At 42.3% G+C, this 12301-nt stretch overlaps 1 protein-coding gene across 1 annotated transcript; it reads left to right on the plus strand.

Moving 5' to 3' along the window:
• The first annotated feature begins 954 nt into the window (after window positions 1–954).
• znf142 (zinc finger protein 142) lies at window positions 955–12290 on the plus strand. Its single transcript, XM_020099602.2, has 8 exons — window positions 955–1213; window positions 1790–2281; window positions 2373–2588; window positions 2962–3786; window positions 3943–4120; window positions 5565–8403; window positions 8803–8908; window positions 9186–12290. The coding sequence occupies exons 2-8, from the start codon at window positions 1792–1794 to the stop codon at window positions 9656–9658; spliced, it is 5127 nt and encodes a 1708-aa protein (XP_019955161.2). The 5' UTR covers window positions 955–1213; window positions 1790–1791; the 3' UTR covers window positions 9659–12290.
• Window positions 12291–12301: the final 11 nt, after the last annotated feature.

The following is a 12301-nucleotide window of genomic DNA, read 5'->3' on the forward strand; positions in this document are numbered from 1 at the left end:
TCATGGTGACCCCACTGTCTGTATGTTAGGTTTCAAACTGTTTTACTGTATAAACTTTGTGAAAATTAAAGGGAAATTTGGCAAATTTTCACTATATAGGCCTATATGAAATATTCAGGTTTTTTTTTTTCATTTTTAAGAGGTGACACAGATATTTCACTTCACTCTTGTTTATGGTGACCTTCATGGTCTGCATGTCAAGTTTAAGAAGATTTTAATACATTTTGAGAAAATTAAAGGGAAATGTGGTTGATTTTCATTATAGCACTCATGACCTGCTCATATTTAATATTTAAAAAAACTCCTCAAGAGGTGACAAAGACTTTTCACCTCATTCTTGTTCAGGATGACCCCCACAGTCTGTATGTAAAGTTTCAGTATTACCTACAAATCATCCACCTAAGGGTTCTAATTCAACATCAAATACCAGTCATTGTCTAAACTTTCCTAATGAAATACAACACAGCGGGATTCTGTGTTGGCCCTTGCAGGCTTTGACACAGGCACAGCCCCAAGTTATCAGGCTCTGCTTCATGAAATCTAACTCAAGAATAATAAGAGGAGGGGAAATTTCACTTCTGTGTGAGGTCCAGCAACTCTCAGGTTTCCTGGAAACTGAGGGAGCAGATAAACTGGGAGAAGGAGCAAGTCGGAAAAAGCAGTGGTTCAAAATCAATATTGAATCCTCAGAGAAAAGGTGTGGAAAACAATAAGTGACCCATGGCAAAAACAAGGGGATGTGAAACAATAACATGGAGACTAACCTGCGCTCAATGCAAAATGAGAAATAATAAGCAGGCTGTCACATTACATTGAAACACCAGTGGGTCTGTGTGATCAGGCTGCAAAGTTCATGGGAGGAAATGATAAATACATTTGTAAAAACAGTCTGGATCTGGACAGACGGTGTCACACGAAGGGACAATGAGGGAGAATGAACAGAAGGGGGCAGCCACGGCCAACTTCCGCAAAACCTGAAAGAAGAGGAAGAAGAGGAGTCGCAGAAGAAGCTAGCTCAATTATGCTATTACAGCTTTATTAACATATAAATATTCTCATTTAAACTACGTGTTTCTTCGTATTCTAACATTCAGCAGAAATGAATCTATGTTTACGAGCCGGATGTGGCAGCCGTATTGTTGAAGTGGTCCATGTTGATGTGTGTTTCACAGATACACAGCTCTGCAGAAACCCGGGCAGTAGGTCCGATAGTGTGAGTAAAACACAGGGACATGTGTCTGTGTTGTGTATTATTACATGATCGTGTCGTTATTATATGGCAGCTTTCTCAGTATTTACAAGACTGTTGTGTTTTTAATTTGGAGCTAAATAAACAAAGCAAACGGGTATTACAGCTGTAACTTGTACTGAAATATAAATACTGTGTTCATAGAATGTTAGACAAAAAAATTGGATTCAGTTGTTTTTATTGGGTATGATGGACACTGATGAGGACCATTGTGTTAGGTTCATTTATTATTTTATTGAAGATCTTTTCATAGGCATGTGTGTGCATGTATGTATATGTATGTGTGTACATATACATGTGTGTATGCAAATGTGCAATGTGTATAAATATATATATATATATATATATATGATTATCAGCATATACATTGGCTCGTTTATATATTTTATATTAAGTTTTATTTATTTCGTTTTGTTATTTCTATCCATCTATCTAAAAATAGTGGCGGAAACATGAGCCTATAATAAAAATACAAATATCTCTTGTGACATGTTTTTCCATTGAAACTAAATGCTGTGCTGTGTTTGCTTTTTTGTCCAGACATGAGGGAGACAGTGGAACCGCATTGGTGTGAAAAATGTGGACAGAGTTTCTCAGACAGTGATGTTTTCGTCTCTCACGCCTGTTTGAAAAGTCCAACCGCTCCATCCAGAATAGGACAGCTGGGCAGCTACAAATGCACTCAGTGCACGGAGGCCTTTACCACACAGCGAGCTCTGAAACGTCATTTCAAAATCACTCACAGTGGGCACAGCCCTGAAGGCCTGTTTGTCTGCACTGAGCCTGGATGCCAGTTCAGCTGCACAGACCACCAGGAATATCAAGCCCACTTGACATCCACACACGGCCTCACTCTCATTCCTTGCCCCTTCCCGCCCTGCAAAGTGTCCCTGCCCACACAGAGTGAGATGGAGAGACACTTGTCCAGCCACATGCCCTTCAGCTGCTTCCAGTGTCAGTTTGTCTCTGAAAATGCAAAAGAGCTGAGCGACCATCTCTTGGAGCACAACCAGCTCCCAACTTGTGCCCAAGGTAAACAGACACTGCACAGAGAATGTAATTTCCCACAAACCTATGTCTCTACTGCAGATCAGATTTAACATTATCAATATTATGTTCATAGGCAAAGAGATTGCGCCCAAAACCGTATGCTGTTCTGGAGGCCATCGGCCTCAGGTGTCTGACAGGCCAAAAAGAAAACTGAAATCCAACACATCTTTACCAGGAAATGGGAATAAGGAGCAGCCTGAGAGGGATGGGCCCAGTGACAAAAAAGTGAGAGAGGCAGTGGAAAGAGAAAGTCATCCCGCAGTGGACACTACACCACTGAAAGCCAAAGGTATGTGCACCAGTCTGCTTGGAGGATTATTGTGCTTATCTCTCATTTTGCATGTGTGAAAAGAAGTGAAACCATTTCAAGTTATACCAGTGATATTAAAACATACAAGAATATTTTGCTGATGAGCCACAACTCTACATTCCAATCAGTCCTGATGACCAGTCAAACATTGAAACTCTCTAAAAGTGCCTCGTTGAAATAAAACACTGGATGGCAAACAACTAAAACTCCACAAATCCAGTATAATTGTCTACAGTTAGTCCAGAATGCTGCCGCGCAAGCTAAGCTAATGACTGCCCAAATATTGATAGTTTAAGATGAATGGTGTATTGTCAGTTTATTCAGTATTTGTGTCTTGTGTTTTGTCTGTCAGAGTATGTAGCAGAAGGTGCAGAGCACATCTATCGCACCCACACCTGCCCCACATGTCGTCGCTGCTTCAAGATGCGGTCCCACCTGCAGGAACACCTCAATTTACACTTCCCTGACCCCAGTCTCCAGTGTCCCACCTGCAAGCGCCACTTCACCAGCAAGAGCAAGCTACGCATACACAGGCTCCGTGAGGCGGGGGAAAAGGTTCACCGTTGCCACCTGTGTGAATATTCTGCCGTGGAGCGTAACGCAATCCGTCGGCACCTCGCCAGCATGCACACTGATGAGGCACAAGATGGCGTAAAGAGTCAAAGTTATCCCTGTCCCACCTGTGGTCAAAGCTTTCGTCAAAGCAGGTCACTCAAGGCTCACATGAAGACGCACAACATTCAAACAGCCAGCAAGCCAGTGGCCTGCTTCCAAGAGTCCTGTTCCTTCCAGAGTTCTTTGCGCAAAGAACTTCTTAGACACACTGTTGAGGCCCATGGGGTCAAAGCAGTAGAATGTCGCCATTATGCCTGTGGTGCCATTTTTCAAACAGAGATGGACATGGAGATTCATTATCGGACACACATTGCCTACCACTGCTCGCAGTGTGATTTCTCTTCCTCGAATAAAACTCTTTTCCTCCAGCACCAGCGGCTCGGTCACGCAGGGATTGACGAGCTCTGCTGTGACTTCTGCTCCTTCGTCACGTTTAACCCCGTGGAGTTTGAGCAGCACATTGGACTTTTGCACGCCAACGAGAAGATCCATCATTGTCCTCAGTGCAGCTACGTGACCTCACATAAACGCGGCTTGAAGAGACACATGCTGATGCACAGTGGTGAGGATGGAGGAGTTTTAATATTCTTAAAGTTTTCTCATCAGACTTTCACCTCATAGTTTCCAATTACATTTGTTGCTGAACTACTTCTGTGTACCTCTGTGTACTTCTACTACTTTACATGTCCCAATTTCTTTCTTATCTTCTCTCTTAAAGGTGACAAGCCCCACAAGTGTAGCCTGTGTGATTTCAGATGCCGAGATGAATCCTACCTCTCTAGACATATGCTCACTCACTCAGACGACAAAAACTTCATGTGCGCTGAATGTGGATACGTCACTAAATGGAAGCACTATCTCAATGTCCATATGAGGAAACATGCTGGAGACCTCAGGTAGGTGTTTGTTGTGTACAAACATATGTCCATATCTATACTGCTTATCCTTTGAAGGCAGGCGGGGTGTATATACAGTATACAATTCTGATGCTTTTTCAACAGTGTCCTGCATGATGTTACTTTGAATTTAGCCCCTGTGTTACAACCCTTAGCTTGTGTGGGGAAGCGAAACATAAAAACAGAGGTTATTGGTGAAATTAAGTTATTTATTTTGCAAAAAGTCAGCAGCAATTTTGCAAAAATAAAAGAGGTGAGGCAACTCTAAAGGAAAAAGGGCAGAAGAGTGCTGCCCAAATCAAAATCACTCTAAATCTAGAGTTTATTTATTTAAAAAGAACAGTAAGCAGAAACGGAAACAAAAATCCTCACAAACTACAAAGGGACAGCACTCGTAAACATAGTGTTGCTAACACACGTCATCAAACCTATCATGGGATCTAATGTCCTGGCCCAGTCTCCAGCAGTGTAAGGCAGTGATAGTTTGACTTTAATGCCTCATAAACAACAATCACAGAAGGAGCTGACAAGGTATAGCAGTAAGAGGCAAGGCATGTCTAGCAAGGCGAGTACAGCAGCCATGATGGCAGGTGTTCTGGCTTTATATACTGTCCAGGTTCCTGGCATCTCAGGGATTGGTGGAGTGGGTACTGAGACAAGCAGCTGGTGGAGATGAGAGAAGGCCACGCCTTCCTAGCTGCAGCCAACCGCAGAGCACGAAGGGAACATTTTGATTTAAATGGGTTGACCACAAAAGGGCCCATAACACCCTGCTTCACTCCCACAGTGTCAGATGTTCAGCCTGATCAGAACTGATAAAATTGTGCAAGTGTGCACATATCTTGTTCTTCACTAAACTTTCTCATTACTTTGGTTCCACCTGTAATGTTTTGAATAAAATTGTGTCAGTATGCTCTCTGTGCAGGCTGTTGTGTTGATCTACAGCTGTGTTCCCCTTTGATTGCTGTTTGTTTCTATCCTTAACATTTTGCACCACAACAATTAGTGAAGCAACATAAACTTTATCAGAATGTGAAGCAAATGACAAAAACAATGGTAGAAAGAGTGGAACAGAAACAAATACCCAATGGAGCTGTTGCAGTTGTGATCTCATTATAAGGTGTATTGCAGGCTCCTATAATGTAGTTGTGCTTTGTTTGATAAAATCCTTTATCAGTTCCACTATGGGTATATTTTCCATCAGCAGCAAACTCATTAATAAAATAAGAAGCATTAAGTACCCTTAAATGGCTAGCTGCAGTATAAGTCATAAACCTTGCCTCCTCCATGTTGGCAGATGGGACATAGGCCATACTGAAGAGTCTAGGAACGTAAAGTGCGCAGAAGGGATCTCTATTTGCTCTGTATTTGACCGTAGGAAGCGGTGCAGCTTTTCTATGTATGCTCTTATTGTTATCACTGAACTTCCTGTCTCCTCTCCCAGGTATCAGTGTGATCAGTGTCCCTATCGTTGTCACCGCATGGACCAGCTTAATAGCCACAAACTACGACATCAGGACAAATCGCTCATCTGTGAGATCTGTGCTTACGCCTGCAAGCGCAAATATGAGCTTCGCAATCACATGTTGGCCAAACACTCCGGAGAGGAGAAACAGCCATCTGTCTTTAAGTGCAAGTACTGCACATACACAACCTGCTACAGACAAGCGCTTCAAAACCACGAGAACTGCAAACACACCAAGCTGAAAGAGTTTCGCTGTGCCCTCTGTCTCTACTCCTCATTCAGTAGCGTCAGTCTCTTCCTGCACAAGAGGAAAGCTCATGGGTATGTCCCTGGGGACAAAGCATGGCTAGAGAACTACGCTGCGAAGGAGAGGGAGAGAAACTCAACGGAGTTCGTGAAGGATTTTTACAACAAGCGCTCAGCAGCTCATGAGCAGAATGAACAACCCACAACATCTCGGAGAGAACAATGTGGGCTCCCTGGTGCCGCAGATCAGAGTGCGAGCAAAGAACCAGTATCAGGATCACAAACTGTGGATGCAGTCAATGTTTTAAAAGAAGTTCCTCAAGAGGTTGTTGATGAAGGTATTTCAGACAGTCCGCCAACTGTGAACAGTCCAGAGGAATACTGTACCCTGATTTTAACTACACTGTCTACCACCGATTATCAAACCCCAGCTCTGCAAAATACAGAGGAAAACTGTGCAAATCGAACTGCCACTCAAGAAAAGGCAGTCGTCTCTACCTCTACGAATTCATCAGAGGAAGATAATGTAGAAATGTCCAATGAAGAGTGTGAATTAGATGACAGATCCAAGCCTCTGAATAATTCAACCAGTCAAACTGAGGAGCCCAAGAAGTGTCCAACGCCTGAGGTGCAGCGTGATGATGAAACAATGGGTTCCATTTTGCCAACTGTGCACAATCAGCCGTCAGACTTCGAGGTCCGATTGAAAGCTATGAAGAAGCATGACAAGGACCAAGCAGAAGCCATGGTATTGGAGGGACGTGTGCAGATGCTTGTGGTGCCGACTAAAGACGCTTATCGCTGCGACAAGTGCTCGTATGTAACCCTAGAGGAGAGCGCTTTGCAGCACCACAGTCTGAGTCTGTGCCACGGAAAGACAAAGGAACACAAGTGTCAGGCCTGTGGTGCAAAGTTCAAACAGAGGCGAGGCCTCGATAGTCACCTGGTGAAGAAGTGCCCAATGCTTCCAAGAAAAAGAAGGACGTTTGTAGGTATTTCAAAAATATGTCAAGCTGAGAGATCTAGTCAGGGTGAGGAGGGATCCAAAAAACTGCCTGAGAGAACCAGTTCTGATCAGACAGAGCTGCTTCCACAAAATAAAATCTCCACAGACTCAAACAATCAGGTTCATCAGCAAGAAGAGGAAGTAACAATCTGTGAAGGCGTTGATGATAATGACCCTACATCCGCTGAATTAAAACATCAGCAAAGCAAAAGTCGAAGAGATATAGTTGAGAAAAAACTCTTTGTTTCCCATAACAAGGGCAGAAGAATATCACTGAAGAAAAAGTCCCTTTACACTCAAGCAGATGGTAAATTTAAATGCAAGCTGTGCCATTTTACATCCGTCAGGCTTGCAACAGTTGAACGGCACCTCGCAACCTGCCACAAAAAATGTAGGAAAGGAGACAATCAGACAGTGGATGGTCAGTGTGATGACGAGTCAGTCACAGAAGAAGAGGACAACAGAAACACTCAGACTAAGACTTTCTCTAATCGAAGCTGTGCTCAGATATGCGATCAGAAAACAGCATTAATAGACAGCCATAAAAAGAGAGAACGCACCAAACCAGACGAATGCACAGCATGTTCATCTAACACATCTTCAACCCAGCACATTCTGTATGTTCATAAAAAGAAGAAGTTTGATGTTGCCAAACCTAAACACTTGCATTGCCTGCTCTGTACTTTCACCTGTAAACAGAAACGGTGCATGGCACAGCATGTTGCACTCAAACACAAAGGTGTGCGACCTCACCGTTGCAAATACTGTCCTTTCGCCACCACCAGGCGCTATCGCCTCGAAGAACACGAATCTCTTCACACAGGAATCGGCCGTCACAAGTGTGAAGTGTGCGACAAAACCTTTGGGGCTGTGACAAAATCGCGTCAGCACAAGATGCGCATCCACGACAAACAGCCCACGCACTTCTGCTCGGTGTGCGACTTCAGTGGCTACACGCTCGACGATGTGAGGCGCCACAACCTCAGATGCCACACTGGGGACTTAAAGCACGCTTGTGCTGAATGTGATGCTTGCTTTAGTTCAGAGAATGCACTAAGAAACCACTGTAAGCGCGTGCACCAGCTCCAAGTCCGTTTCCCATGCAAGCAGTGTGACTACACATGTAGCAGTGAGGTCACCCTGAAGACCCACCAACAAAGCACACACCGCCAGGTAAAGTGCGCCACCTGCCAGGAGTCTTTTCCGACCAAGGAAAGCCTGGAGATTCATCAGAGAAGCCACCTGGCACACCAATGTCAGCTGTGCCCCTTTGCCACCAAAACAAGGCAGCTGTTGGCTCAGCACCTCGGCAGTGAACACGAGGAAGGGTCTGCGGAGGACAAGCCTCTCAGGTGCAGCACATGTCAGTTTGCGTGTCGCCATCAGCTGGTGTTAGAGCAGCATCTCCGGTCACATGGTGGTCGGCGTCTGTACAAGTGCACAGACTGCGAGTATTCAACCCGGAACAAGCAGAAAATCACGTGGCACATTCGTATACATACGGGGGAGAAGCCTTACAGCTGTGAGCTGTGCAGCTACACCTGCACTGATCCATCCAGGCTGAAGGTGAGCTCAGAGTTTAAAGGAGAATTTGTTGTAAGAAAAGGCTGCAGAGTTAGTTCATGTGGTTTGGTTAAAAAATACTTAATTATTAATTCATACTAAATTGATATTTCAAGGTGCTGAATGGGAAATTAATGTATTAAATTTTTGATGGAGATATTAATTGTAGATAATATAACAGGTTGGATGCTGGTCCTTAAAAGTCTTATTTGTTTCTGTATAATGGAGAATGACCAAATGCATTTTATTTGTAGAAACCCTTTTTACTCAACATCACAGCTGCTGGAGTTTCTCTGTTCCTCAGTGAAATATAACTAGATTAAAAACACAAAAAAACAAAGCTCAATGAAAATGACAAATGCGCTTTTATTTAGTTTGTTTTGATAATTATTTCTTCCTCAGCTTCATATGAGGGTTCATCAAGAAGAGAAGAAGTACCTCTGTCCAGAGTGTGGCTACAAATGCAAGTGGGCGAGTCAGCTGAAGTATCACATGACCAAGCACACAGGTATCAACTAGAAATAAAAGTTATGTGTTAGATATGTGGGTACTTTTTAAGACAAGGGAACTATTTGATATTATGGACAGACTGGCTCTGTCTCTATTCAGATAAAAACTGCCAACATGTTATAAATGTGAAGCATTACAAAAATTACTGCTCAGCCAAATCTGTAACAAATAATATTTTGCCTTGCCGAAATGTATATTTCCAATGTTTATAGAACAGTCATCTGTACTTGGTTTGGTAAATGTAGTTTACAAATGAATGTATTTGTTTTCTGCAGGAGAGAAGCCATATGCCTGTGATGAGTGTGACTACCGCACCAACAGAGCGGATGCCCTACGCGCCCACCGAGACACGCAGCACTGCGACATGCGCTCTTATGTCTGCGAAAAATGTGGCAAAGCGTTCAAGACCAGTTTTATACTCAAGACCCACCAGCGGCAGCACAGCGACGATCGGCCGTACACGTGCGGATTGTGCCACAAGACCTTCCGCTGGCCGGCGGGCCTCAGGCACCACTACCTCTCTCACACCAAGCAGCAACCTTTCCGCTGTCGCCACTGCTCCTACAGAGCGAAGCAGAAGTTCCAGGTGGTCAAGCATTTGCAAAGACACCACCCGGAGATGTCAGTGGAGCAGGGGGTGGTGAGAGACTCTGACGCTGTCAGCCTGACCCTGAAGGAGGCGCTGCAGGGGACGCTAGACGAGAGAACGGCTGAAGCAGAGGAAGAAGGAAAAGGAGAAGGTAGTTGAAGCTGAAGACTTTGTGCTTGGAGGGAGAGAGAGTGACTTAAAACACTGAACACCATTTCTGTGTTTTCTCATAAATATTTTGAATTTTACTTTGTTGGCGGACTCTGTTACGTGTGGCATCTGTTGCACTTCTATCCTGGAAGAGGGATCCCTCACTTGTGACTCTCACTGAGGTTTCTACATTTGTTCTCTTGTTAAAAGAAAACAAGACCATGAAGAAAAAAAGAGGGAGGTGTTCCTCGTTTAACTTTAATGACAGACTATAGTTGATCCATCTATAACTATATATGTTACATTATTACTTTCCTTTTTATATTTATAGTATCCTCCCTTTATAATAGAAACACACACAATAAATGAAACCTAAAGTGAGGAACTTTTTTTTTTTTTTATCTCTTTTTTGTCAGTATAAAAGAGGGGAGTTCATTTTTTATTATAGCAATGTTGTGACTATAACAGCAGGCCGGGTTTCTCCTCCATAACAGAAGTAATACTGTATCTCCATAGCAGTGGTTGACAGCTGGGCACCAGATTTTATATTTACTTCATGAGCAGAGGGCAAAAGTATTTAAAAAACAGCACTTACACTGTAGTCAGTCCAAAGGGCTTGAGCTGTGAGGCTCAGCAGTGGGCTAGCATTGAACCTGTCTACTCTAATGTCATTATCCCGAGATTTATGCCCCAAGGATAACTATATATTTCAACTATATATACTTTTCAGTAATCCCTCCAACCAAACAAGGCATGTTGATCAAACTTATTATGCTTTGTTCAGATCATTTATCTTTCATAATTCTCTCAACATACTAAGAGACTAATTCGACTTTGTAAAGACAACAACAAAAGTTCAATCTACACATTTATTTAAAACATGACACAGTATTTGAAGCAATAAAAAAATAGTAAACAGTTGTTCTGTATCCCTCGTGTTATGCCAGACATGTCAGGAAAGAAATGTTCTCCTCCGAGCTGGAATTCAGGAAAAAAAACATCAGAGCAGTGATTCAGTGGCCTTCTATTCAGGCTATGCACTTACACTTGCTTGTTTTTTGTAAGGAAGGCAATATAATACCACAGTTTTTATTTAATCTGTTTGAGAAGTTTTAACATACAAGGTTTTAATTGTAATTTGGGAGGGGGTGATTAATGGTGCAGCTATGATATTAGAAATCCTGGAATTATCCTGAAAGGAGTTCCCTAATATTGTATCAACCTTAATTTGTATAAATGGGATAGACCATTCTTCAATAATTTGAATAAAAACTGAACTTTAAGGTCCTCAATAAGAGAGGATTAATTGCAGGCCTGTTGTAGTACACTGCAATAGTTTTGTCTTGGTAAACCGTGCACTATATAAAGGCAAGTCTGTATTATCATTTTAAACAACTTTGCATATAAACCAACGAGAGAGGACTGTAGTTAGTGACACCTCAGGAGACCTTTGCCACTAAGACTGACCGACCAGTGGAAAGACTTTTCTTAGACAGAAATGGATCGTTGCTTTACATTTTGTGTGGGATGTACAGCGCCTAGATTATAAATGTAAAAAGGCACAAACAACAATAACAAAGTAGTAGGCTAAATGCATACTGTATTATCTTAGCCAGATGTTACATGATGTCCCATTACACCATATTTTTAAAATATAAGACAAGTTTAGAAACACAAACTAGCATTGTAAGTTTGACTGCAGTTAGCTTTAGTTTTAGCTTCTTCATGAAAAAACCTTAAATAATCTTACTCTGTTGAGTTAGAGTCTCTTCACCTGCCTCTGTGTCTGAACTGTGAACCACACACTCTACAAAGTCTATAATTCCGGTCACATATGCAACTGGTATTGTTAAATCTCATAATATCAACCCCCAAAACATTACAAGATAATCTTCCTAATTCATTTTGAATGTAGTCTTTTTAATGCAAAGACAGAATTTCTAGAGTAGATTAAAACAAAACACTCACGTTCAGGACGACAGGAGGTAAGATGACATGTGCTCCAAAACCCCTGCAAAACTGCTTGGAAACCCTGTTCTGACCTTCAAACTCAAATGTATTTGTTTGGCCAACATACATTATGTATTGAGGCCAACTTTACAAAAGAAACTTAGAAATTAGTTGACGCAAATACTTATTTAAGTTTTATAATGCAATTAAAAAAAGGTTTTGTTCAGTTTATTAAATAATCCTGTTTAGATGAACAATTAAATCTTTTCGGTTTTAAAGTGCAAGGGCCTTTGCCAAAAAGCAATCTAAGCTGTCGGAAATGAGATCCTTAAAATATGGAATTTCCTCACCCTCAGGGTCCACTTGATGAGCAGCGCTGGGATCAGCAAGAGGGAAGAGGGAAAGGAAAAGTAATAAGAGGGAAATGAAGAGCAGCAACATGTCTTTTGTCTTTGGCTCCCTGTTTGAAATAGTCGTTCTGTCAGCTGAAGAGAGACATGTGTCTGAAAGTGATTGAAAACGCCAAACACAAGGATGTGCACTGCAGAGAGGGAGAGGTGAGCTCTAATGGTGATTGCTGAGCAGAGCAATACAAATAACGATTGACTGAAGAGAGGGTAAAGTACTGTCACTCCAGTGTACCACTTTATTACATTGTATTTCAAAGGCAAATAAAAAACACTGGTACAAATTAAGTGAACA

The sequence above is a fragment of the Paralichthys olivaceus genome, chromosome 10, assembly GCF_024713975.1.
Source record: "Paralichthys olivaceus isolate ysfri-2021 chromosome 10, ASM2471397v2, whole genome shotgun sequence".
Classification (NCBI taxonomy): domain Eukaryota; kingdom Metazoa; phylum Chordata; class Actinopteri; order Pleuronectiformes; family Paralichthyidae; genus Paralichthys; species Paralichthys olivaceus.

Bases quoted from the DNA above. Each gene is read 5' to 3' on its own strand.
- znf142 (XM_020099602.2), top strand. From the start codon at position 1,792: ATGAGGGAGACAGTGGAACCGCATTGGTGTGAAAAATGTGGACAGAGT. The intron at 2,282-2,372 runs GTAAACAGACAC...TTATGTTCATAG, and splicing joins GCTCCCAACTTGTGCCCAAG to GCAAAGAGATTGCGCCCAAA. The intron at 8,909-9,185 runs GTATCAACTAGA...TGTTTTCTGCAG, and splicing joins TCACATGACCAAGCACACAG to GAGAGAAGCCATATGCCTGT.